The sequence below is a fragment of the Ambystoma mexicanum genome, chromosome 1q, assembly GCF_040938575.1.
Source record: "Ambystoma mexicanum isolate Mex_15411 chromosome 1q, UKY_AmexF1_1, whole genome shotgun sequence".
Lineage (NCBI taxonomy): Eukaryota > Metazoa > Chordata > Amphibia > Caudata > Ambystomatidae > Ambystoma > Ambystoma mexicanum.
The window spans coordinates 1013790143-1013816345 of NC_090922.1; the positions used below are offsets into that span (position 1 = coordinate 1013790143).

The window sequence follows — 26203 nt, forward strand, 5'->3', positions numbered from 1 at the left end:
AACTTCTGAGCATTGCATTGGGGGTTACAAGGGGCAAGTCTTCACCCGGAGGTGGGATGAAATGGGTCACTGGCTGCCTGGTTCAATCAGCCTGCCAAATATGGCCTGGACTAGGCAGCTCTTCATGCTTTGCCCTGGGCAGTACAGCACATGCTGCCCTGGGCCTTGGCAATGATGGGCCCTTCTGGTCTGGTCCCCGGGGGTCCACCAGCTGACTTAGCCCCATGAGATCCCAGGTTGTTCCAGGCACGCAGTACAGGCCCACAGTAACAACGCTGGGTCACCGACTGCACGTTGCCTGGCTTGACAATTTCATCAGGCCCTGGTTGGCTGCTTAAGGCTGCAGCCCCCCAAGGTCATTGTTTCTTTTCTTCTGATATCTTTTGTTGCTCATTTGCTCGTTTTCTCTTATTCAGCTATCCCTAACGGTTCTTCTATTTTTTAAACTCCTTGTAATCTTTTCTTCCCTGCTCAACCCATTCTTGGGGTAGGGGAGTTATCTTGTTTTTTTTTTTCTTTCTTTCTTCCAACATTCCATCCAGCCCCACGGTGAGCTGAATGAATATGTCCTGCACCCTTAAACACAAAAACACCCCCACTGCAATGAATAAAGTATTTTATTTAAAACCCTGGTGTCTGTGTTTTATGCCCTGCTTTCCCTTAGGGGATAAGCATGTAGCCTTACCTAGCAAGGCTCTATTTGGGCCATGGGCACATTAACATAACGGATAGAATTCTATAGGTTTTCAGAAGAAAATAAGTACTAAAAGAGCATGGATTTTCATATGAAGCTTCTGGCTGAGCTTTTACACCGGAACGATGGACCACTAGCCCATACATCTGGAGTCTAGGTTGGTCAGTGGGGGGAGGGAGATTTGAAAATGATAATTGAGTACTTTTGATGGGCAAATACTTGACCACATCCCCAGTGTCATCTCTACCCTTTTTTTTTTAAAAAAAAGGGAGATGCTTCTGTAGCTCCCTTCTTTGTGATGGATTTCGAGTGATAAATGATCCACTTACAGAAATCTGCCCTTTCAACAATGTGCTAAAAAGAGATATTAGGATTACGTGTTTCCATGTATCATTGTATAGCTTCAAAACAAGTCCATTTGATGGATGCACTGAGACTCTGTATGCTTCATCACCCTCCCAGGACCCGTGGATTAATGGGAGATGTGTGTTAACAGTTTGACTTTCAGTTTATTTTCCTATTTTGCTTGAGAAAATATAATTATCTTATAGCATAATATTTAACATACATACAGTAATGTTTGTGATGGACTAAAATGCATGCAGGTTTTTCTTTTGTAGGGAAGTTGGCAATATCCATTGTAGACTTCATTTCCATTGCCTCTCTGAAATCTGTTACCTCTGTTGAAGCTGGGACGCAATTATTACACACTCTGTGTATCGTCAGACACACAGGCATGTGCACAGAAGGTTTATACGTAGAAGGAAACTCAGAAGCATCCTTTACTGAAAATACTAAAGTAGCCATCAAAGTTACAAAACTGGTCACATTTAAAGGGTCGAAAAGAAATGCATCTTTTTGTGAGTATTTTATTGACAGATGTCTTCTGTTCAGCAAACAACATTTATTGAAAATATAGGATCTTGTGCTTTCCTTTCAAAGCTCATCAAATTTCTACCTAGTCATGCACATTCATTGTATGAACACTAGCATTATTAACACCATTTTTATTTTGAATAATTCCATTGTCAAGGAAATCAGATGTGGGGCTCGGATGTTGTGTGAGGTTAATTTGGTTAGTCCCTAATAGTAGCCCCACAGGCTGAAATCAGGAACTGACAGCACACAATCCCCAAGAAATTCCAAAACTGTGACACCCCTCCCTTTTATCTGCAAATGTGCAACTGTTATAGGTTTTCAGTACACAGACTTCAATACACGTGGAAGATGGTCTCTTCCCTAAGAAGGATGTCACTCCTTCCAATTAATAGAAAGGCCTTGTATGGGGAGACAGGTAAGCCTGGCATCCCAAGTCACTGCCCATTCTTCCATAGATGACTGGCACACATGCATGTTCAAGTTAATTCACAATTGTGCTAAGGCAGCAAAACACGAGAGTAAACACCACATTTTTGAGCCAAGTTTCATTTCTCCAATTGGACTACAGGTGTATAATTCAAAATGGATTTCCAGCTATAAGCTACGCCGGGCCTGGTGCAGAATTTATGGGCCTAGTCTTTCTTGACTCAACATATTATTCTCCTTTTCATTTGAATGCACTTATGATATTTGCCATCAACACCTTTTAGGCAATCATTTACATACATCTGCATTTTTCTTCGACAACATCAAGAATCAAACTTTCCACGTGTTCAGAATCACTGATCTGAATGCGATTGTTTATGCTTCTCAAATTCTTGCTCAATAGCAAGGTCACGTGTGTAGGTGAATTATAACATCTGACAATAACATGATGCAGTTTTGGATGCTCTAATTTTTTACATTCTAAACGCAATCTTAGATGGGGATACTGCAAATGTATTATGTACCATGCATTACTATACTTTTAGTCTCAAACTGCAAGCTAAAATGAACAAAGGTCTTTTTTTCGAGGCAGAATCAAGCCTTGTGCCTTCAAAAAAGCAAATCCACAGAGATAATGTGAGAAAGCAGAGCTTTGAACCCATATACCATCTTGCGTATTGCAGGGTTTGATTATTTGAAATAATGCTGAGATCTTACCTCGTTGAAGGACTCTGTTCTGGGCCTTGTGTAATTGGGGTTTTGGTGCCATGTCAAAGGTATTACAATTTTGACACTCTTGAAAAATACTCCTTTATGTGTAGCATTAAACAAGTAAGATGAAGCCTCAACAACCATGCTCTGGGGAGAGACAACAAAGAGAAGTAACATTTAATATAATTTCATAGCATAGCTTCACTACGTACCTGGGTGTAGAGCATGTTTATTTATTTTCTTTTCAGATTGAAATGAAAAGGACATGAAATAATTGGGAAGTTTGATGAATTAGATTCTGCCCTGCAGAAGTATAAGGATGAGTAGAGACTAAAATTCCCACTCAGCCCTCCACTGCTAGACACCAAAGGCCAACCCAATCATAAAGGTCACACAGGCACAGTTAAGGGATATACCTCCTTCACCTTTTGTGGTAACGTGGGCTGAGGGCAGACTATGCTCTTAAGAGGGGTGTGAATGTGATTCAGTAGTGACCCAAACAACACAGTAACACAGTCCAAAATAAAGGGAATGTCCATTGAAGGTTTTATAAAAATATATATATATATATTAATCAAACACAACATCTGCAATAGAACGATCTAGAAAATGCTGTAAAAAAACCACCCTTATTGAAAGCCATAGCAAATGCAAAAGACTGAAGGAAGAAGCACTCTGTATTGGAATACAGGGGTGATAACCAAATTACCAACCACAAAATAGGATATGTCTTTGGGTGAAAGGCGGTGCAGTAGTGACTTAACCAGTCTCTAAGGCACAAGTGGAGCAAGGGGCCATTTAGTGGTCAACAGTACCTTGCTTTGGTGCTTTGGTGGGTTGAGCGTGTCAATTCCTAACTTTTGAATGTTGATGTGAGCGGATGGAGCTCAGTTAGTTGACGGTGGATCACATGGGCCTCAAACAACAAGCGGGCATCGAGCATGGGTGAATGTGGTCGCTCTGTATGGTTCGAAAATGGGCTTTCAGTGATGCAAGTCAGGTCTTTCACCAGGATCTCTTTGTTGGCCAGGCCAAGTCAGATTGTACCTGCTGGGAAGTGTCGATGAGTAACGCTTCAGTGGTGCGAGTCAGCTGGCAACGGTCCTCGATTTGTGATCAGGTTGCTCTGATGTGCAGGTCAGTGAAGCAGCAATATGAGGGTTCATCAAGCCCCGGCATTGAGCAGTTAATTTGAACCTAGCAGGTTATAGGCTTAGCAAGGGCATAATGCAGCTTTGGGCGGTGAACACAGTGTGACCCGTTCAGTGCAGCAGAACAGAGAGCTTCAGCTGGTCTGGTGTTCAGGACTCAGTGAGGCATGCACAGGTGGACTCAGGGACAGGATGGTTCCATTCAGGGTCAACTCTCCCAGCTTTAAGAGATTCTGGTGCAGAGTGGTAGGTCCTGATCCACAGCAAGAGACACCTCCAATGTGCCCTGCAAGGCAGAAGGGGACAGAACTCTCCTCTGCCTTGCACTGCTCCTTTTTCACCTGAAGCTGAGGGTTTTGGAAAGTAGAACTCTCTTAAAAAAGGACCAGTGAATCCTTCTCAGATATTTTTCCAGAGTGAATCAAAGAAGTAGTGGGAGACCACTTCATTTAAAGGCTAAAACCTGCAAATGATTGGATTAAATCTAGCCTGCCCATCTGACATCAAACCCAAAGTGCTTTGCTCTAGATGAAGTGTAGGGCACAGGAAGGAGAGAAAGTGGCAGAGAGAAACAAATGGTGGAAGTTTCCTTCCACTGAACAGAGTGTTCCTGACTACTCTTAGGTCGGCCCCTTCCCTTCTCACTAGGATCAAAGGATTTTAGAAATGCTGCACCCTGGTGTGAGGCTTCTCCCTACAAATGTGTCTGCTGTTTTGATGCCTGGGCCAAGGGTAGCTGCCTGTTGTGTGGCTTTCCCTGTTATTGAGTGTTATCTGCTCTCTCAAAGTAATCAAAGAAGAGGCATGACATCAGGTTCCTGTCCTCTCATTTGGCAGCCTCAACATGTCTGGCACAAATACACATCACCTTCCACAGCTGAGCGTACACCTGTGTGATATCAAATTGGATGTGGCTGCAATGATCATTGGTAGTGTCATGTACTATGCCGTAACTCAGGAATAGCTTTATTCCTAGAGATTAGCCTGCCACCATCGTGGGATACTTATGATCATCATAGGTTTGGTATGGGGGGCATATCATAAAGGCTGCCCCAGCGCTCCAGAAACGTGGCTTTCACTTCAGCTGTCAAATGAGCAACTTTGACCTCTGAACCTACTCTGTGCCACTGATAGAACATGTTCTGCCAATCAGGATACTGATGAAGCATGCCACAGATACACAATGTGCTTTTTGCATGTGGTTTGTGAAAGGGAAATCTGATCAGCATATTACCCATTTACAGATAGAATTATCTGCATCACTTTATTAATTAATAAAAATTTAAAAAAGATGGCAATTCATCACAGGCTGACATTTTAATGAAAATGCATTATAGAAATGATAAGGAATACTGCATATTGAAAAATGAACAGGTATCTTGAGAAAATGAATGGATGACTTGCCTATAAGTAGTTTAAATACTAGCACTACTCTTTACAATAAACCCAAGGACATGACAGGTCCATTGACTCTCGTGTTATGTTTATGGACACATTGATTGACATTATTTTGCATTGTATTGTAGAGGCTGAAAACACAGTTTGTACTTTTGCATTACTTCATCCCACCGTCTTCTCCATCAAACATATGTGTGTGGGTGTGTGTGCGTGTTTGTATTATGCAAATTGATGAATATAATTAGGTGTGTGTATGCTTCTGTGTTTATACATTTATACTGTTTATAGTAATTAAAACATGTTATAGCATGGCAATATCCAACAGAGACTAAGATTTGTAATTCTCTGGAATTTCATTAGTGGGTTGAGTAGAGCTACCTTAAATAATAATTTCACAAAAATGCTATTTATGTTTTTAAGCCATACTGATCACTCAATAGAACAACATGTGAAAATACCTCATGCACAGACTCACACTAGACTATTTTAAAAAAAGAAAAGAAATAAAAACAGTAGCAGTACTGTTTCCAGAGAGAGGTTGCTACATCTAGAACATTTTTTTGGGATATGTCAACTCCAATATAAAATACATTAGTTCATGGAAGAGTCTATAGTTGTATGCATATGTACAGCTCAGTAGATTTTGAGATACTTGATGACTATTGCTGGACAAACATTCCCAACGGTGACCGAAAAATGTGTGACCCCTGAATATCATTTGAACACTTTTGGTTTATAGACCAGCCTCCTACACCACCCCACCTTTTGTACTCTGCCCAGCACCTATTGCACTCCAGAGTCACTCTCTCCCCAGGACGCCCAAAAAATAGATGAAACGTTTTTTTCTTTCTGCAAAACCTGCCCAGCGCCCTGTGGAAGGCTTCCCACTTCAAGTAGTGCAGTGGGCCATTTTATATCGCCCTGTGGGGGGTGGCAGCAACAGAGCCCTCATTTTTCATTCGTAGTTGACTTTGAACTCCTCCTGATGATTATTCTGCCTCTAACCTCCTTGTCTCATTCTTCCTCTCGCCATTTGGTCTATTGTGGGCCGTTGGAACCTTCCAGTCTCTCTGCTACAGGATTTCTCTCCCCTTCACCTGAATCCCCCTGTTGCCACCTTTTGTTAAACCCTTCCTGCTCCACTGTTTACCTTTGCCTCCTAATATATTAATTTCCTGTTGTGCTGAACTGCCATCACATTCTGATGTTATAATTTCCCCATATTCTGCAGCTTCTCTCTCATCTGATGTTACCCTCTTCTCTTCTTTGTAACACCCCCTCATCCTGAGGTTACCTCCCCCTCCTTCTGTCTCTGCTCCCTGTGAGAAATCAAAGGATGTCTTACCTACTAGTCCCTGGGGATCTCTCTCTCAGGTGGCCAGGTTTCGCCCATCGCCTTTGGATCCAGTCCCTGGAGGTGGACCAGTGAGGCAACTGATGGTGAGATGTGGTATTTCCCCTTTCCCATACTCATGCCCGATCCTATTTTACAGGATTCTCCAATGTCATCAACTCCCCCGGTTTCTGCAGAGACATTGGGACGAGAAAGAGGGTGACTGAGAATAAAGAGGCTACCCCTTGCATATCTCAGTGGACATGTCCCGCTAATCGGTTCAGGCAAAGTCAGGCAATTGACTTTAATCACATACATCTGATACCCATTAGCTCTCCCCACATGGATAAAAGTCGGAACATAGAGACACACTCAGAACAAAGCGGAACACGAGAATGAGCAGATTTTCCATGGTTAACGGGACCCCACTGGAGCAGAACGACCAATTAGGGGTGAGAGAAAAGGGTTGGGAAACCCAGGATATCCCTGCAGGAGGTTGTTGCTTCCAAAGAGCTGTGAAAGATACACAGAGAAGGCTAAATCCCAAACAAGAACACTGCATTGTGTTTCAAGGACCCTAGCAACCCTCCCGCGTGAACGACAGAGTTGGGGAGGCGAGGCCAAGCCTGTGGTAGTAACCTTGACTCGTGAATTAAAGCGACAAAGACAAGAAAGGAATGCACACAACCAGGGAGTTAGCGAACGACTGAAGTTGCAACAGTATATCTCACAATTGATGGCTGCTGATGAGATGTGAAGGAAGGCAGACCTGTGATGAACATTAAATTAATGATAACTGTGAAGCCAGTGATACAGAGTAGCGTAGTGGTCCAGCGACAAGAAATATCCCACTCGAAAGTCTCCACGAAATATGTGATGTTTTGTTATAAAGCGACAAAGTGAATGAACACTAAAAAGCGGCAAAGACGTACAAGACCGCTACCTTGTTTGCTAAAAGGAGATGTTCAATGAGAGAATCTCGAACACAAGCTCAGAAAGTAAAGAATTGTCTAACATTCTAAGAGAACAAGAATCTCCCAAGGGTCCGATCAAGGATGCCTTGTTGTAAAATGACACCTGGTGTAACGCAAACCAGGTAGCCATGATGGGTAAACTCGTCAAAATCAAAAAAGGTATTGAGACTCAAAAACTGATCGTAAATAAGACATCAGAGTGTTTAAACCCAGACTACTCAGGAGACCCGGTTTCTCGTAAGGGCTTTAGCTTTTCTCCTATCTCAGGACCTGTTTTAGAATAATGCACAGTTGAAAACTACTACATTTGAAAACTACGAGCTGCAAAGTGTGTTCTCCCTTGATTATCTCCAACCTATGTAAGTTTGTGAACACTTCATTTGCAGAAAATCACTTTCCAGCAGCTTTTAAAAAAAGCATGGATCACCCCTCTTTTATTGAAACCTGGACTTTGTCCACATTTAGCTACAAATTATATGCCTATTACAAACACTCAATTTCTGTTCAAGATATTGGATTGGGTGGCTTATAATCAAATATCTACTTACCTCAATCAACATCACATTTTGAACAAACTTCAATCAGGTTAAGAGAAAAGCACGGAACAGAAACAGCACTCCTCAATTTGAAAAACAAGCTACTTGAGACAATAGATAAGGGCCAAGCTTGGCTGCTTGTGATTTTGGATCTCTCAGCTGCATTCGATCCTGGGGGTCATTCCATTCTGATCACCAGGTTGAGAAATGTGGCTAAATACTCTAATGAGGCTGCCCAATGGATTGCCTATTTTTAAATGATAGACAATGTAGAGTTGTTAGTGGGGAAACTTTGGCAAGGCCAGTTACTCTATCATTTGGCGTGCCTCGAGCAGCATGTGTATCCCTGTCACTCTATAATATTTTCACTGCCCCTTTTTTTGACTTATTGGAGCATAATCGCATCACATTTGCCAACTATGTGGTTGACACTCAATGTGGAATCCCGCTAACTGGTCCGCATAGTGAGGATGAGTGTAATATCAATAAGGTCTATGACACCATCCAAACCTGGATGGTAGAGAATGGATTGGCCCTCAACAAGGAAAAAAATGAACTTATGGTAGTGGGCTGGCAGAAAAAGATTATAAAGTTAGGCCCACTATACAAATGCTTCTCGCTTGCCGACTGTAAGATAGACGTTCAAAAGAAGGTTAAAACACTGGGCATTCACCTGGATTAGAAACTGAATATGAAACTACAGGTCAGTGGTTTGGTTTCTGCATCTTCCTACTATATTAAACTACTTGCTCACATGCGGCCTCTTATCTCCCAAATAAATGCCAAGATGGTAACAAGGGCTATAGTAGGTGCTAAAATGGATTATTGTTGCTTGCTCATTGGCATTCCGCAATCAGATTTCAAACACCTACATGTAATCCAGAACAGTGCAGTCAGGGTGGTCAAAGGTCTCAAATGGAGAGACCATGTGTCGGATGCGAGGCAAAGTCTATACTGGCTCCCAGAGAGGGCCAAAATTAAGTTTTGGCTACTATTAATTACCAACAAATGTCGCATGGGACTCATGCCATTTTATCTGATGGATCGTTTGGTGGAGAGACAGAACTTGAAAGCGCTAAAATCTAATCATACCATGCAATTGATGACTCCATGCTGTAACACTAGTAAAGGTCTAAAGGAATCATTTACTACAGCTGCCCCAAGATCATGGAATTCCCTCCCTGCGGATTTAAGGGAAGTCAAGTCTACCAAGATTTTTTAAAACAAACTCAAAACCCTGCTATTTTGTTAGGATAGTCTATTCTGACCCTGTCGTCTGAATTCTCTGGTGTGTAGTCGCTCTCCTTTTGCTCTTCTGGGACATTTACTGTTTTGTTTTGTGTGCGCCCTTAAGCCTTCAGGTCCGTGGTGCGCGGTATAAATGCAAAGTAAAGTAAGGTAAAGTAAATTAAAATGTGTAGATTAACCCAAGCTAAAGTGGAAGTGAAAAGGTGAATGCTTAAAGAGAAAGATTTCTTTTAACTTTTTTGTGCTTATTGTTTGTTTGTTTGTTTACTTGCTTATGATACTGAACAACCAAAACCAAGAGACACTGTGGCAAATAAAATAAGAGTATGAGCTGAAGAGAAAGTTGAAATGGTCCTGCGGATGTCTATGGTAAAAGCCTCGCACATTCAGAAGTCTTCAACATCAGAAAAAGGTCAGAGCCCAACTGAGGGAGACCGGAACTGTAATATGTTAGGGGAAGGGAACCCCTAATGAATGTGAATTAAGCTTGGAGAAGTGAACCCCTGCAAGTGATGTGATTGCGAGGTCTGAGCCTGCTGAGGGAGATCTGCGTTGAATCAGGTTGATTGAGAGGTCCGAGACCCGACGGAAGGAGACCTACGTGAACTTTTTGTTGAACTGTGAAAGAACTTTTTGTGAACTGGAATAAGTGACTGTGACGTGGAAGGCCACATTTTAAACTGCCTAGTTTTGAGAACCTGCGCCAGAGTGTGTCCGCCTGTTTACAGGGGCTGCGTTACTCTGTTCCGTCCAATGTGGTGAGGAGAGCTGACTCAGCCATCTTGGTGCTTTATGTTAAAACACTGATTTCCCTTTGCATACATATTCCCCTGTACACACTTTTTGTATAAAAGATAGGGCAGGCATTAGGTTGTGTTAGTATAGGCCATTTTGATTTGACAAAGACTGGTTAGGACTGTTTTTCTTTATTATTAGATGGTAGAGACTACTCCCATCAAAGGTATACAGCAAAGCAAAAGTGTTTCCAAATGCCGGAAATGTAATAAAAATGTTGAAACGTGTACCTCTTGTGTCAGTGTCATACATGTGATACCATGCCTCCCTTACATCCCCTTTCCCTGCAGACTCTTCTTAATGCTCCTTGTATCACTCTCCAGACACTTGCCATAGCCTCCTATAGTAACTCATACACACTGACTGGGGGTTGCTGGACTTTATAGTGTTCTACCTCCACCCAGTTGGGCTTTTGGTTATCTGCCCCTCTTTCCTGTACGTAGTGCCACATTCTGATGTGAGCTATTGCTGGTTTTACCTGGCCCCACTTTGCACTTAGGGGCCACACCAAGCATTTATCAGGCCTGGTTGCTAGTTTGAAGTTCACGTCCCCTTACAGCTACTTTCTAGGGCTGCTTGTGCAGGACCCAGGATGCCTGTTTCCCCAGCTGTGAATTGAATGTTGGAAAAAACCTCTTGGTAAGCTTCAAACACTCCCCAAATGTACAGAGGATGCTGGCTCATAGTGAATTTGCAACTCTGTGTCTCCAGTTTGGGAATGCACTGCAAGGAGACAATAAATTGGTAATTTTTGATCATACATGGTTAAATCCATGGTTGGGAAATCACAAACTCAAATCGTTGTATCAGGTTTGATTCACTTGCACTTGCAGAGAATCTCACTGGGACTTCCAAGTGGCTTACCTGATATTGGGAGTTGTAAGGACAATTACTACTAAGATTGTTTGTTTTTCCTTTCAAGGGCTTTGGGCTATGGGTCTGCCTGGAGAGAGCTTCCAACTCCCTCAATTGGCGAGCAGGCCTAGTGAAGTATACACGGACACGGTGAGCCGACCAACAGTATTTATTTACATAGAGGGATACAGCCCGGCACCCTGCACTGCTGCTCACACACACGCCCAGCTTTCAACTCTCCCCACGTTCCACCAGCCCCAGCTCGAATCCTCTGATTATTCTAACACAAACATTCCACTCACGCTCCAGCAGGCGGGAAGCCAGGACTGCGTATACATTACATATAAACCTCACACTAAGATACTACAACATCCCCCTTTTCTTAAATTAAATAACAAAAGAAATAACAGAGAAAACATTTCACAATTCTGTCTGACACAAGTTTGAAAACAGCATCATTAAGTAAAAAAACATATACATATACATTTCCTTAACTCTCCATAACGTACTCTCTAGACCATGCTGGCAACTCCTCTCTCGTGTGCAACGCACCATCCTGCGCTCTGCAACGTCACTTCTTTCAATGCCTTGATCCACATTCACTTCCCCGACTTGTCTCAACATGCCTGCATTCATGTTCTCGTTCACCTCCTGAACCTGCTCATCTCCAAATAACTCAAATGCACTTCTCTGACATCCAACTCGTTTATCTTCCACATGCTTACCTCTCCACATCCACTTGCTGACTCTATCCAAATTCCACACAGACCCACCACTAACTTTGATCGCTCTCTTGAATACTTGTATCACCTTAACAGGATCACTGTATTTAGACTCACCCTTTCTCACATCACGCCCAAACCTTATTCTTACAAAATCTCCTGGTGAGATCCTCGATCTAGATCCATTGTCGAAACCCCTTTTTCCATCTCCTAAACTTCCCCTGTGATTGACCCACTCCAGATTAAGTAAAGTGTTAGGGGTCCTCCCCCTCATCAATTCAAACGGAGAGCCCTCCATATCCCTTTTGACAGACATCCTAATGCTCCATATCCTTTCCTTAAGAGCCTCTTCCACAGACAAATTGTTTCTCAAAGCTAATTCCACAGTTTCTACTACCACATGGTTACACCTTTCCACCAACCCATTAGTTTGTGGATGATACAACGCTGAAAATGTCCACTCAATTCCCGATCTTTTGGCAAAATCTCTCATTTCTCTATTTCTGAATTGCACCCCATTGTCACTAATGATAGTTTTAGGAAATCCTTCCCTGCTGCAAACCTGCATGATAAACTTAATAACTTCATCAGTGTCGATCTTACTTACAGCTTTTACTTCAAGCCACCCCGAATAGTAATCAACTAAAACTATTAGGAACCTTTTCTCACCAACCAGTTTGGAATATGGCCCAACAATATCAATCCCTACCTTCTCCCATGGTGCCTCTCCCTTACAAATATTGATTGGCTCCAACTTGATACTCTTGCAGCTCTTGTCACAGTTCTGGCCAGCAATTTCTAATGAATCTCTCAACCATAAGATCCATCCCTGGCCACCAGTATTTCGACCTCACATTATTCTTCGTGCCCGTGATACCAGGATGACCTTGGTGTGCCTTCTCAATAAGCTCTTGACGCAAATTCCTTGGAAGAATCAATTTATCTCCCCTCACTAAAAATCCATCCTCCATAGACAACTCATTCCTTACTTCCCAAAACCTCAAACAACCCTCACTAACCAATTTCTTCTCATGCCATCCAGATTCAGTATATTCCTTTATCTCTTGTAACTCTCCATCTCTTTTGAACTCTTCAATCCAAGTATCCTTAGACATGACCTCAAAAACAACAGCCACCATCTCATCGTCAACATCCCCCGTTGTCTCAAAATCCCTCAATGGCAACCGTGACAAGAAATCAGCAACCACATTCCTTTTCCCTGGTCCATACCTCACTGAAAAATTATAATCCTGAAGTTTAAGACTTAATCTTGCTAACCTCGGTGAAGCTTTGCACATTCCCTTCACCATGAGAACCTCAATAATGGGCTTGTGATCCGTCTGAATTACAAACTTACTTCCCCACAGGTATTTCCTAAAGTAATTTACCACCCACGAACAAGCTAACAGCTCTTTTTCAATTACTGAATATTTACCCTCAGTCTCTGAAATAGCTCTCGATGCATGACTAATAATCTTTTCCTTGGCACCTTCCTCTACTTGTGATAAGACTGCCTCTAATCCACTCCCACTGGCATCCACCATGATCTTGGTCAACCTTCCAAACTCAAATCCTCCCAATTCCAAAGAGTTACAAATTTCTCTCTTTATGCATTCAACAGCCTCCTTGCATTCGTCACTCCATGTAAACTTTGCATCTTTTTTAACAATCTTCTCAATGGTTCTGTTACACTCGTGACATTTTTAACACATCTGTTGTAATACTCGCACAACCCCAGAAAAGATCTCAACTCGTCTTTGCTATTGGGACTAGGTGACTCTTTAATTGCCCTCATGGCATCTCGTTTGGGTTTGTACCCTTTGCCATTTACTGTATGGCCTAAGCATTCCACCTCTTCCAATCCAAATTTACACTTGCTCCGTTCAATCGTTAACCCAACATTCTCCAATCTTTTCAACACTTCTTTCAACCTCCTATCGTGCTCTTCAGAACCTTTTCCAAATACAATAATATCATCTTGGTAAACCAGTTTTCCACTCAAACCTTTAAGGACATGCATCATAAACGCCGTAATATCCCTGCAATCTTCAGTGAGTAAAATTTGATGATAGGCGCTTGAAAGATCTAATGTGGAAAACAAGTCAGCATTCCCAATGTGATTCAACATCTCTGAATTAATGGGAAGAGGAAAAGTATCTGTGACAATGTTCTTGTTGACATCTCTTAGGCCAACACAAATCCTAAGTTTGCCATTTTTTTTCTACGCAACCACTATGGGGCTCACCCATTCCGAGGATTCAATCCTTTCTATAACCCCTTCAGATTCCAACCTAGACAATTCCTGCTCAACTTTATCTGCGATAGCAAAAGGAGCAGGTCTAGACCTCGAGTGTTTGACAGGTATAGCTCCCTTCTTGAGACGTATCCTATGTGAAAAATTCTTTAACAGACCTAAATTCATTTGAACCTCATTCCCAATAGTTGTGGTCACTTTTCCTCGCGTTTGACTACAGTTCACAACAAGAATTTGCTCTTTGTCACATGGATCCAACCTGATCCTCAAACCAGCTTGGTCTCTCCACCCTATGACATTCACACCTTTCTCTGCAACATAAACCTTCACTTGGGCACATCTGTCCTTGAATTGAATAATGGACGTAAACCATCCAATTATCTTGATCCTGGATCCTTCAAACCCACCAGGATTCCTTATGTCTGAAGCATACAATTCACTCCTAAAACCACGTGCCAACAAGTTCTGCCAAGTTCTCTTAGTAATTATCGTCCATGGCGAACAACTGTCTACCTTCACCTTCAGCTTCCAATTGTCAACGATCACTTCACAGGTCGGACATTTAAACTCCCCATCAGGAGACTCATGTATAAAGAACACCCTTTCTTCCTCCGATTCTTCCTCTTCGTCTACAATCGCCAATACTTTCTTCTTCCTTCTTCAAGTGACTGCAAAATGGCCCTTTAATCCACAATTACCACACTTCTGTCCAAAGGCTGGGCACAGCCGAGTATTCGCATAGTGACCAAATCTCCCACAATTATAACATCTCTCCACTTCTCTTGACTGATGACCCTGGAATTTCTGATAATTTTGACCTCTTTGCTCCCTCGCGCCCAATTTTATCCTCTGGAAGAACCACCTTTGTAATCAAAACCTTTAACTTTGTAGTTCTTGTCCATAGTGATCTCACCCCTGTCTTTGATCCGCAATGCATTGACTTGCCCTTGTTCATCTGCTTCTTGCACTCCCTTAATGCTGAGCCGCTGCATACTTTGCACAGCTTCTTCTTTCTTGTTCTTTATCTCCTTTGAGCACAATTGACCATGTTCAACAGATTTGCTATTGCTATAGCTTCAGGTAAGGATGGATTTCCAACCATCCACAATCTGTCTTGTATGAGACTGTCCTTTATTTTTTTTTATTTTTTTTTAAACTGGGATGAGGATGAAGATGCCACTCCTCATCTCCCCCAGGCTTCCTGGTTTTTGCTCGAGCTAACGTCACGTGATCGCGGGTGCTCGGCAGGTCCTTTACTTTATGTAATCACTGCGTGTGGCTCATTGGGCATTGTTTCAACTGCGTACTTCCATGCCTCCACTTGCCTTGAAAACGAATATTCCCCTCGACTCCAGCTTCCAGCTGAGTCAAACCCAAAACAGCACAAGCAAACGTCAGCTGGCGTTCGCTTGGAGCAATCTGCTCTCTATCCTGGGCTCACCAGCACAAGCAAACGTTTGTCCTCTTTCGCTCGGAGCAATCCGCTCATGGTTCGCCGATGCCGGGCTCATCCTCGTCGCCATTTGAAGTATACACGGACACAGTGAGCCGACCAACAGTATTTATTTACATAGAGGGATACAGCCCGGCGCCCCGCACTGCTGCTCACACACACACCCAGCCTTCAACTCTCCCCACGTTCAACCGCCCCCAGCTCGAATCCTCTGATTATTCTAAGACAAACATTCCACTCACGCTCCAGCAGGCGGGAAGCCAGGACTGCGTATACATTACATATAAACCTCACACTAAGATACTACACCTAGATTATGGGATCGTTGGACTATCCTCTGTCATGCATCAGGAACCAAGGGAGAGTGGCCATGGATACTTTCCATAACTCCGCCAGGTCGATCATCCACAGGGTTGAAGAGAAACCCAGCCCCCTGAGACATCCCCTTGGCAGTCAGCAGAGTCAGACAGATCTTGTCACACATCTCCCCCTTCTTCTTTGCCATCTAGTGGTTTGTCAATGGGATACCTGCTAAGGTGGGCCACATTAGTCTGAAATCTAGCTTCTTGCTGGATCAAATAAAAGGGGCAGGTCTGCAGGGTGAGGGGCCATCTCTTCACCCTTTATTGGTTTCCTTTCCCCTGAATAACCATGCAAGAGGGGCATGATAGGTTCCAAGGTTAATTTGTCTTGAAGCAAGATAAAACTTGATGAGGCATCCTTTTGAAAGATAATACTTCCATAACATTTGGCATAAATAGGGTTGTGCAGCGTAGGGAAGGCATCAACAAATTAAAAGCTTTCTCAATACACAATACATTTGGACTATTGGATACTGCAGAATTTCAATCCCTTCAGGTGACTAAACAAATCTTCTTCTTCTTCTTCTTCTTCTTCTTCTTCTTCTTCTTCTTCTTCTTCTTCTTCTTCTTCTTCTTCTTCTTCTTCTTCTTCTTCTTCTTCTTCTTCTTCTTCTTCTTCTTCTTCTTCTTCTTCTTCTTCTTCACAGAGGTATACATCAGCACAGATACACAGCAGGGAGTACAGTACAGAGGAGCGGTACAGCTGTACCAGGTGGCTGGAGGGGGAGGGGGGAGTTGGCAGTGTCTAGTGAGTTAGGTGGTGCGAGGGGCGATTTTATGGCCTAGGTGTTGAGGAGGAAAGACTTCTTGAAGAGGAGGGTTTGAGTTCTTTTCTGAATTATAGGAGCATGGGGCCGAGTCTGATGCTGACGGGGAAGAGGTTTCATAGTCTTGGGGTATAGGCAGAGAGGGCTTGTTTTGTGGTCCTTTTTGCAGTGGCGGATTTCAAGTCTGCATGTGTCCTGGCTTCTGGTGGTGCACTGTCCACCGGAGATGCCGAGTGATTCAGCAAGACATGAAGGTGATTTTGTGTGCAGTGGGAGCCAGTGAAGGTCGATGAGGGCTGGGATTATGTGGTCATATCTGCATAGACCCTTGAGGCGTGCAGCAGCCGCATGTAGCACACTTCTTAGGGGCACAATGGAAGGATGATGGGAGGCCTTCGAGAAGTGCATTGCCACCATCCAGGTTGGGTAGGACCAGGGCTTGAACAGTGGGCCTAAAGCTGTCAAGAGGGAGGAATGGCTTGACTTACTGTAGGAGGGAGAGGTGATACCAAGCTGTCTGAGTTTTCTTAGCTATGTGTGACTTGAAGGGGAGTTGTTTGTTGATGTGGAACCCAAAGGACTTGGCACAGGAGAGGAGCTCTGATGTGTAGCCAACAGGGTTCATGGTTGAGTGCCAGGTCTATATGTCTTGGTGTTTTGGTGGTGTTGGTTAGGAGTAGGATTTGGTCTTGGAGGGGTTGAGCTTCAACTATGTACTGGACATCCAAGACTGGATCAGCGAGAAGCAGGTTTGGAGCCTTTGGATGTCCTTGATGGAGTCGATCTTGAGGTATGGTTGTGTGTCATCAGATTATTGATGGAAGTGGATGTTTATTGTGGCTAGGAAGGATCCCAGCGGCACCATGTATAGATTGAAGACCACTGGGGAGAGGATGGAACCCTACAGGACTACACAGCTGACCAATAGCATTGGTGATCTAGAGGAGTCCATCTGAACAAACTGCAGGGGATTGGCGAGGTAGGACTTGAACCAGCGTAGGACAAGGTTGCTGATTCCCATGTGCCAATGTAGGGTGTCCGTAAGCACCTTGTGGTCTGTTGTATCGAAAGTGGTCGAGAGGTTGAGTAGAACCAGGAGGCAGGGGTGGCCGTTGTCAAGAATGTTGCAGGTGTCATCAACCACCTGTATGGTGCTGTCTTCATGCTACATCTGGGTCTGAACCTGGATTCATAGGTTTGCAGGAGATTGTTGGTGTCAATGTGTTGCTGCAGTTGTGCAGCTACCGCTTTCTAAATGATCCTACCTAGGAAGGGAAGTTGTGTTATGGGGCGATACTTACCTAGGTTGTCGGGATCTAGAGTGGGTTTCTTAATAGATGGAGGATTTGTCCTGTCTTTCTGGTTTATGGGAAGGTGCCTTCAGATAGGCAGCTGTTGATGTTCTCCAAGTAGGGAAGGAGAGCTTGTGCGGGGAAAGTCTTGAGAATGGATTCTGGGAGGATGTCATCTGTATATGATGTGGCTTTGAGGGTGGCCAGGTATTCTACCAGGTTCTCTGTAAAGAGTGCCTTGAATGTGGTCCAGGGTGTAAAGATTTTGCTAGGAGGGACGTGAGAGGGGCCTGTGGATGCAGAGCTGGTGTCTATGTACTGGAGAATCTTGCACATTTTTTTGATATGAGAAGGTGTGGATGGCAGTGTGTTTTTCAATGCACTGTTGTATGGCAGTGTTGGGTAGTGGGTTGATGCAGTGCTTGACAGCTTTGTAGAGGGCTCTGCTTTTGTTGTCGGCTTCTGCTATGGTCTTCTGATAATAGGGGCCTTGGCTGTGCTGATTAGTTGTTGGCAGGTTGCTCAGAGTTCCTTCAGGAGCGCCATGTCGGATGTGATCCTGTAGCGGTTCTAGGTTTTCTCTGGTTTCCTGATGACTCTTTTGTTGAGGTTGAGTTCTTGCATGTATCAGGGTGCTGACGTTTGCAAGTGTGTTATTTCAGAGGCACATGTTGGCGAATAGAGGCTGAGAGAGTGGCATTGAGGGCTTCAAGTAGAGAGTCACAGTTTGGTTGGTGGTGTTTGTTCCATGTAAGGTAAGGTTGGCAAGGTCTTCTGTGAGGGCTTCCACCATGAAGTTCTTGAAGTACCTGAAGGTTTGTCTGATGGGTTTCTGATGGGAATGCTTGACTGGGGAGGTGTGGAGACTGTTAAAAGGCAGGGCTAGGTGATCAGACCAGTCAATTGGGAGAGCAGAGCTGTAGTGGAGGGAAGACAGTGCAGTGATGATTACGTTGAGGATGTTACCTTTCTCGTGTGTTGGGTCTTTTGTGTGCTGTGTGAGACTGAGGATGCTGAAAAGGCAGAGGAGAGCTTCCTTCATCATTTAGGGGTCCTTGTTGTCTGGTAGGTTGAAGTCGCCTAGAAAGATGTTGGCATGCATGAGGGACATGGTGGTGACCAGGTCGGCGAAGTCTCAGATGAAGGTGGTCTTGGGTTTGAGTGGTCTGTAGATGAGATTGAACGTGACTCTGTCTGTCAGCGAGAACATGAAGCGCCAGGAGAGTCCCACACCTATCACTCTCTGCACCATGAAAGTCAAATGTAAGTGAAGAGGACTAGGTCCAAAGGTGTAACATCATTTGATCGAGAGTGGAGATGTACCTGCTTGGCCCAATTCACTCGATAATTTGGTTGATTCTTGACATTGGTTAAGCATCAAACTTTTAAATTTAATTCACCTTCCAGAAACAATTACAGAATCACCAACTGCCATCAGGTTTAGATAAAAGATGAATGGGAGATGACCTGTGTGTTCCAGCATATTTTGACCTCTTGCTCTACAGAGTTCTGGCATGTGTCTGGTAGGAAATAGGGTCAGACTCAAACTGACTATTCTGATGTAGTTTTGTTAGGTAGGTTTTTCTAAAGTCCAACTGGCTTGGGACTTCATAAGACTTATCTATTGATATTAGCGACCAAACTCTCAATATAGGCCTGCACTACACAAGTCGGTGGAGTGGTTGAGCAGCCAGGTTTATCTTAGGAGGGGGTTATGTAGGATGTAGAGCAGTACAAATAAATCAGTACATACATAGACCCAAGAAAACACTCACTTGAAGGTATATTAAAATATATTTATGTTTACTTACACAAGGCACACAAGCAAACCTAAAATGCAGCAACTAACAATAACATTGAATTAGAAATTGATTCAAATTATAGAAGAAACAATAACACAGGTGAGTAACTTTTTCTATGCTTTACATATCCAGCACACAGAGTGACGTCAGTTAAGGTCAGTAACAGCACTTGTATGTATCACCTTTGCAAAATTGAGTTCGGAGGAAAAGCTTAAGGTTAGACAGAAGACAGCTAGCAGCTGTTAATAACAGGTACACTCTTGTAGAGGGAGATAGGCAGTCCAGTCCGTCTCCTAACTATAAAAGTATTCACAATTACAGTCTATGGAGGAACCAGCATTGCCAAGGCCAGTAGGACCAAGAAGTCAGACCTTTGGGAATCCAGAACAGCCAAAGTCAAATGGACTGTTCCAGTTTTGATGAAGATCTTCAGAGGAAAAGTTTGTTTTACCAGTCAGTGGTTCCTGGAGAAAACACAAGAGTTCAAGAGGAGCCTGCCTGATAGCACACAGGTTGTAAGGCCTGCACATAGGATCTGAGGTTAACTCTCAATGGAAGAAAACAGCACTTCCCAAGCAAGGAAGCACTGAAAATGATACAAGATAATTACAACCCAAGTCCCACGGTACAAATAAAGAAGAAATTGTACCTGGCTTGTTTTTAGGGGCACCATTGCAGGCCCTGATTCCGGCTCGTTGGTCTTGGTGATGAAAGGGGGGATCTTTGGTGGGCTTCTGTCGCAGCACTCGGGAGAAGAGGTCAGTAGCAATGGATTCATCTTACTTCTGTGGCTCTTTGTGGTTTTGGTACCTTTTTCTCAGCGCCAAGAATAAATTAATGTCGCTGGTTGGATTCCCTTCGATTACTCAGTCCTGAACTCTGGTGAGGGGACTTTTGGTAAATAATTCCTGCCTCTGGAGGTCCACACAGATGCCTGCAAAGTTTCAGCTGGGTTCAGTCTTAAGCAGAAGATTCTCTCGCTAATGGTCCAGGTACCCGGGGGATTGGTGTTCTTTGCAGCCCAGAACAGTTGCAGGGCATCGGGGGATGATTCAAAATGAAGAAGGTGTGGATGCTAGTTGGTCTCACCAGCCTAAGGTAGGAGGTTGTCCTTGGTGGATTGAAAGAATGACACCAGGTAAGTTAAACAAGCTCCTTTATTGAAGCCCACAGAGCCACAACCTGTGCTGTTGACTCCAACATAGTAACAGTCAAACTTTTTAAACCAAACACTCTTAATGGCACTAATGCACTCTATTGTGGAATGTGGTACAAGGAACTCAGAACACTGATACATTCTATTGTGAGGTATGATTACAGGGAACTCATAACATGGGTAACTCAGAACATACCTTATCTTCCATTCCACAGAATCCTAATAATTTGATTTGTAAGTTAAAGATTAGCTAGTGCATAATGATGAAGCACCCTATGATAAAGTATTGAAAATGTTAACATTTGTGAAGTTTCCCTACAATATAAAATACAAAAACACTTTTAGTTTCTGTGAGCTATTGAATGAAATCAAGTGGTTTGGCATTCTTCTTGCTCTACAACTCATCCTGGTTCCAACCGGAACCCTAACATCAGACTACTGTCCTGAAGAATTATTAATTTCCAAGTCTATCACTTCATTGCCCTCACTACTCCCCGCCTGATTCGTTGGCCCCAAAAACTTGCTCTCCAGACATCTTGGTCCCATGCAAGGATTTTTGATCCAAACCATGTTACCAACTGACCATTTGCGATCTTTTACCCCATGCGAGTTATCAAACACTCTTTCTTGTCCTCTTAGAATTACTTTCATTACCTCCTTACGATCCACCCACACAGGTGTTGCCACCCCCATCCAACTGTGACACACTTTGGTCCCTGGCTCACCTCCTTTCAATGAAACAAACTGAGAAGCTTTCATTACTGAATGTGGTGTGGTGCAATAACCCCAAATCAATTGTCTCAGTACTACCTTCCATGGTAAAACCGGCAATTGAATCTCTCCTTTGATAAATCTATTTACCCTCCATACTAAGCCATTTGCCCTGGGGTGATATATTTGATACTGCACTCATACAAATATGTCCTCATGATTTCAGACATAAATTGTACCCTATTATCTGTCACTAGCGTACTTGGAAACCCTTCTCTAAAGAAAGCATTTTCTAAGAATCTGATTAGTTCACTTGTGGTGACCTCTCTCACACCTGTCCACTCCACCCATTTGGAGTGGTAATCTACCATCACAAACAAAAATGTGGTATCTTCCCTGAAACCCTGAATGAGATCCATAACATCCATTGCCACTGTTATCCAAAGTTGTGCACTTTCACAAATATGTATCTATAGATTGAAGAGGTAGTGGATCGTCATGGTTCCACATCACAGTTCCAGTTGCTAGGTAGGATCTTTACCTGAAGGAACTACTCCCTTCCCCAGGTCTCAATCCCTTTTCTAGGCACAAAACAAAGTTCCAGGTTGTAATTACCAAAGGTAGTACATCTCTCAATTCAAACTCAAAAGGTAAAATTCCAGTTCAAACATCAACATTCCTTATTGCCCATAGTTGCTTCTTCACTATTCGGTTCCCGGAGAACGCCTCGCTTCTCCAAGTATCTTATCACATCGCCAGCTGGGATGACTTCCTTCCCCTGGACTGTGTTTTCAGATGGTTCCACAATGTTACAATGCAAGGGGGGTGACAACCTTCTCCTGGCCTTCATTGGCTTTGTTCTCAGACTCTCTTTAGTTTTACTTTCACATTTCAACAGGGCAAATGACTCCCTTCCCCTTGCTTTTCTTGGCTTTTAGTTTCGGGCTGCTTCTCCAGCAGCTGCGGTGGCTCCGCAGTGTATTCTCCTTCACAGGCTGCTGGTCTCCAGCTGACTGTGTGTTCCAGCTCTCTCAGTCAGCTGGATGCCCGTCTTCCTCTTGTTTCATTGGTCCATCCACGGCAGACCACCAGGACCACCTCTGCCAGCATACAAGCATCTTGGCTCTGGTTCTCCCTGCTTGTCCTCACTTGCCTGCTTCGAATCACGCAGCTACTCCAGGGAGGGCTACACTCTCTTCCATAGTCCTTCCTCTATTTCTATGTGTTCTTCCCCAATGGGAGTTAGAGAACCACTACAAGGCTCACCAGAGGTTCTAGTAATAGTCGGTAGGGCTCCGCACCTCATCTTTGTCCTACTACTTACCAATTGTATTCATTCTGGGTAGTCCTTGCTCTTCTTCATCCCAGTATGATCCAAGGATGTTTCTCTTGGTGAGTCCCGACTCTTCCTTATCCTGGAGGACGTTAAGTACTAGTTTTGTGGAGACACATGGATGTCTGTTGTATGAAAGTGAGGGAAGAGAAGGTAGGCTTCATGGACTGAGAGGAGATGTAGGAAGTGGGTGGAGGGCGACGGCTGTTGTAATGCGTTCTCCCTAGATGGTTGAACTTGTCGCTAGAGGGGTAGTCTCTCCCCATGAGATCCTCCTACTTAGCACCACTGCCAATGTCACTATTGGGTAGCAGCCTCAATGCCCTAGCATCATTGGAATGGGCTCTCCCTCAGGGAGAAGTGACGATATCTCGGGATTCATCACAATGTGCTCTAATACGTCATTTTCATGCGCTCCCTGTGCAGGCCATTGGATAAACATTCTTCCTGCGGTCCCCTGTATCCACTTTACATGGTACTATAATATTTTATTCCTAAACTGCAAAGGTACTGTGGAGGAGTATCCATAATGTCAATAAATCCCACCCCTCTCTACTTAATATATAGCAACACCGTTCCATCAGCATGCCTCTATGTTACCTTAATTAATCAATTTGTAAAAAATCAAATTATTGTCAACCTGTTTTTTATCCCCCAAAGGCACCTGCACTCACTCATTAACCTGTGCCTTTACTCACACATTTCTCATACCAAACCTCCACATCTCAAAACCAAAAAACCTCTAAATACACCACCCTATCAAATTCTATACAAAAAAGAAAAATCACCACTATTTACAACACTAACTTCCTCTCGTCCCTCACTTACTGCGATAGAGAGGTATTCCTCTATTTCTAACAGCACTGCCATTCCCCTTATATGAGGGGTTGTCCCACATCAATTCACAACTCTACTCTACTTATGATGTCATATTTTCCCACATCAGGGGAAAGCAGCACAGGAACAGGAGTAGGAGCCAGTGGTCGACGGGACATATCATGTTTAAACTTGATAGTTAAACTGTTAGAAACCTCCCTACCCTAGAAGAAGTATATAGCAACTCAGCATGTGGCGACGGACAAAAGAAGATGATGGTGTGTGGGTAATGAAAGAGACACACTTGAAACACTGTATAGGCATGTTATAAATGCCATGTCAAATCACATCACAAGGCACAGGGTCTCGTGGGAGGACAGAAATAGGATGCCATGCTCCAAGCGGTTTAGGAGACGGCACACCAAAATAGCTGTAGCAAGTAGCAAGGAGGGAGAGGAGACATCACACCCTCAGAAGCAGGGGACACAGCTCTCCCTATTGCTGAAAGCCAAAAGGGTGTCTCAGTATGTACCTTGGCCAAATATGGATAAGGAAAACTTAATGAGTAGGTTGCCGTCCCACATGTAGGTGCAGACAAGTGGATTTATGCCCTTGAGAAAAGGAAGACAAGAATGACCCAGGCAGTAGGAGAAATGAAGAGCATGTTTTTGACTTTATTGGGTGAACAGGCGAACACACTTTATCAAAAGGCAGGATATGATGAGGTAACACTGAGCAGCAACAATAACTGTCGAGCACACATATGCAAGGCACTGAATGAAATGTACCCTGACATGTTAGACAAGCAGCCCATTTTACCTCATACAATGAGACATGACGAGGACCCCACACAGCATATTCAGCAGATACAGGAGATGTGGTGATTAGAGATGGGACAACCGTAGGATAGGAACATCTCTGTTTTTTATCACATATTGTCAAGGGGTCTCCCCACAGACATAAAGGCAGAATTGGGAAAGGTAATAGGTATTGACACAAAAGGATGGGCCGAGATACAAGCTCACATAGTACATCATTCCAGAGCCAAACATGACAAGGAGAGAAGTAAGGTCGACCAAGCGCAGAAGGCAGATGCAAAGCTGATACAGAAGTAATTAGCTAAATTTAGTATTGAAAGAGCAGTAATTACAAACACTGCAGAAGGACAACACAAGTACAAACCCTCTCAGGGAGGGGAAGAGGGATAGGTATTCTCCAAAAGACGGGTATTCACCACAATGGGAATACTTTCCACAAGGAGGATATTTTCCACAAGCAGGGAATTTTTCACAAGGAAAGGGGATCTTTCAGAGAGGCACGGGGACTGGATGTGTATATGGAGGAATAAGACCCAGGCTCGGAAGACAATTGTTAGTTTGGTTGGTACATGTCCGAGTAGGAAAGAGGGGTTTACGTTGCACGCATCATATTGGTGACTGCAATGTTGGCGTGATGTTTCAATTTAGCATAGTTAATGAGAATGGGATGAGTGTTACGATTAGTGCTACTTTGTTTTTAGTTGATACATTTTAGATTCACACACATGCAGCAACATAATGTCAAATCTTCCAATACAATGTAAAAACAATGTAGGTGTGTGGCATGTCACGTAGTGCCTAAAAGGTGGGCAGCGAGGAGCTTCATATGCGCAAGTGAGATAGGAGATTTGTGCATGGAGAAACCAGTGTGAGGGGATGCAGTAGTCTTGAGCATAAATACACAGACATATGTACACAGAGGTCTTTAAGGACAGGTGTCTGGGAGTGTTGGGGAAAAAGGGGTACATGGCAAATGCACAAATCTGTATGCCGCAAGTCCCCTCAGAGCCAGGGGGTTGTACAGGCCCAGAAACACGGGGTGGCGATATAAACTCTGTGTGACCGGGAAAGCTGGTTGAGCAAGGTTGCACACAGCTGCAATAATATCATATGGTCAGCTACGGCCAAGCTTCGGTTTCTACGACTTGGTACTATTGTGGAGAGGAGATGTAATCTGTTTAAGTACATGGGAGCTTGTTATTGATTGTCTGGGAAAGTCTTGCTTGTTGATGAGGTCAGCTTGGGCCTGGGTAATAAACCTGGTGTGGAGGGATGCTTAATTTCAGAGTCGACAGATGGTTTATCTGTTTTGATCAGGTTCTCAGGAATGACTATGATGTGGCTAGAGGTCATGCGTGCTGAATTGGTATGTCAAAAGAGAAATTATATCGTGCCTCCTATTGCAATTAATATATGAATATTGGCCTACGCCAAGCTGCTTGTAAGTCGCTTGCAAAGGAATCCGTGTTGCAAGGTTCTGACCTTAGAATCAATGTAAGCTGCCATTTTAGGTCAATCTGCCATTTTAGGTTCGCTTTGTAAAAGTCACCCTGTGAGTTAAAATGATGGACGATGTCATTCCAAAATACAACATGGCCGTTTTGACCTCTGTATGTAGCTAATATTTAACTTGCCTCCAGGCCACTTGTTGAGGTCGTGAACTGAGACCTTGTCCTTCGTTGACCTGTGTGTAAAGGATTACTCGTGCAATGAAACT

At 43.6% G+C, this 26203-nt stretch overlaps 1 protein-coding gene across 1 annotated transcript in view; it reads right to left on the minus strand.

Moving 5' to 3' along the window:
• The window catches only part of LOC138559855 (calcium-activated chloride channel regulator 1-like), a 603377-nt gene that overhangs the window by 525279 nt on the left and 51895 nt on the right, over positions 1–26203 (minus strand). The window contains exon 2 of the mRNA XM_069642742.1: positions 2717–2857. Coding sequence (XP_069498843.1) covers positions 2717–2857 — 141 coding nt within the window. The remainder of the gene's footprint in view (positions 1–2716; positions 2858–26203) is intronic.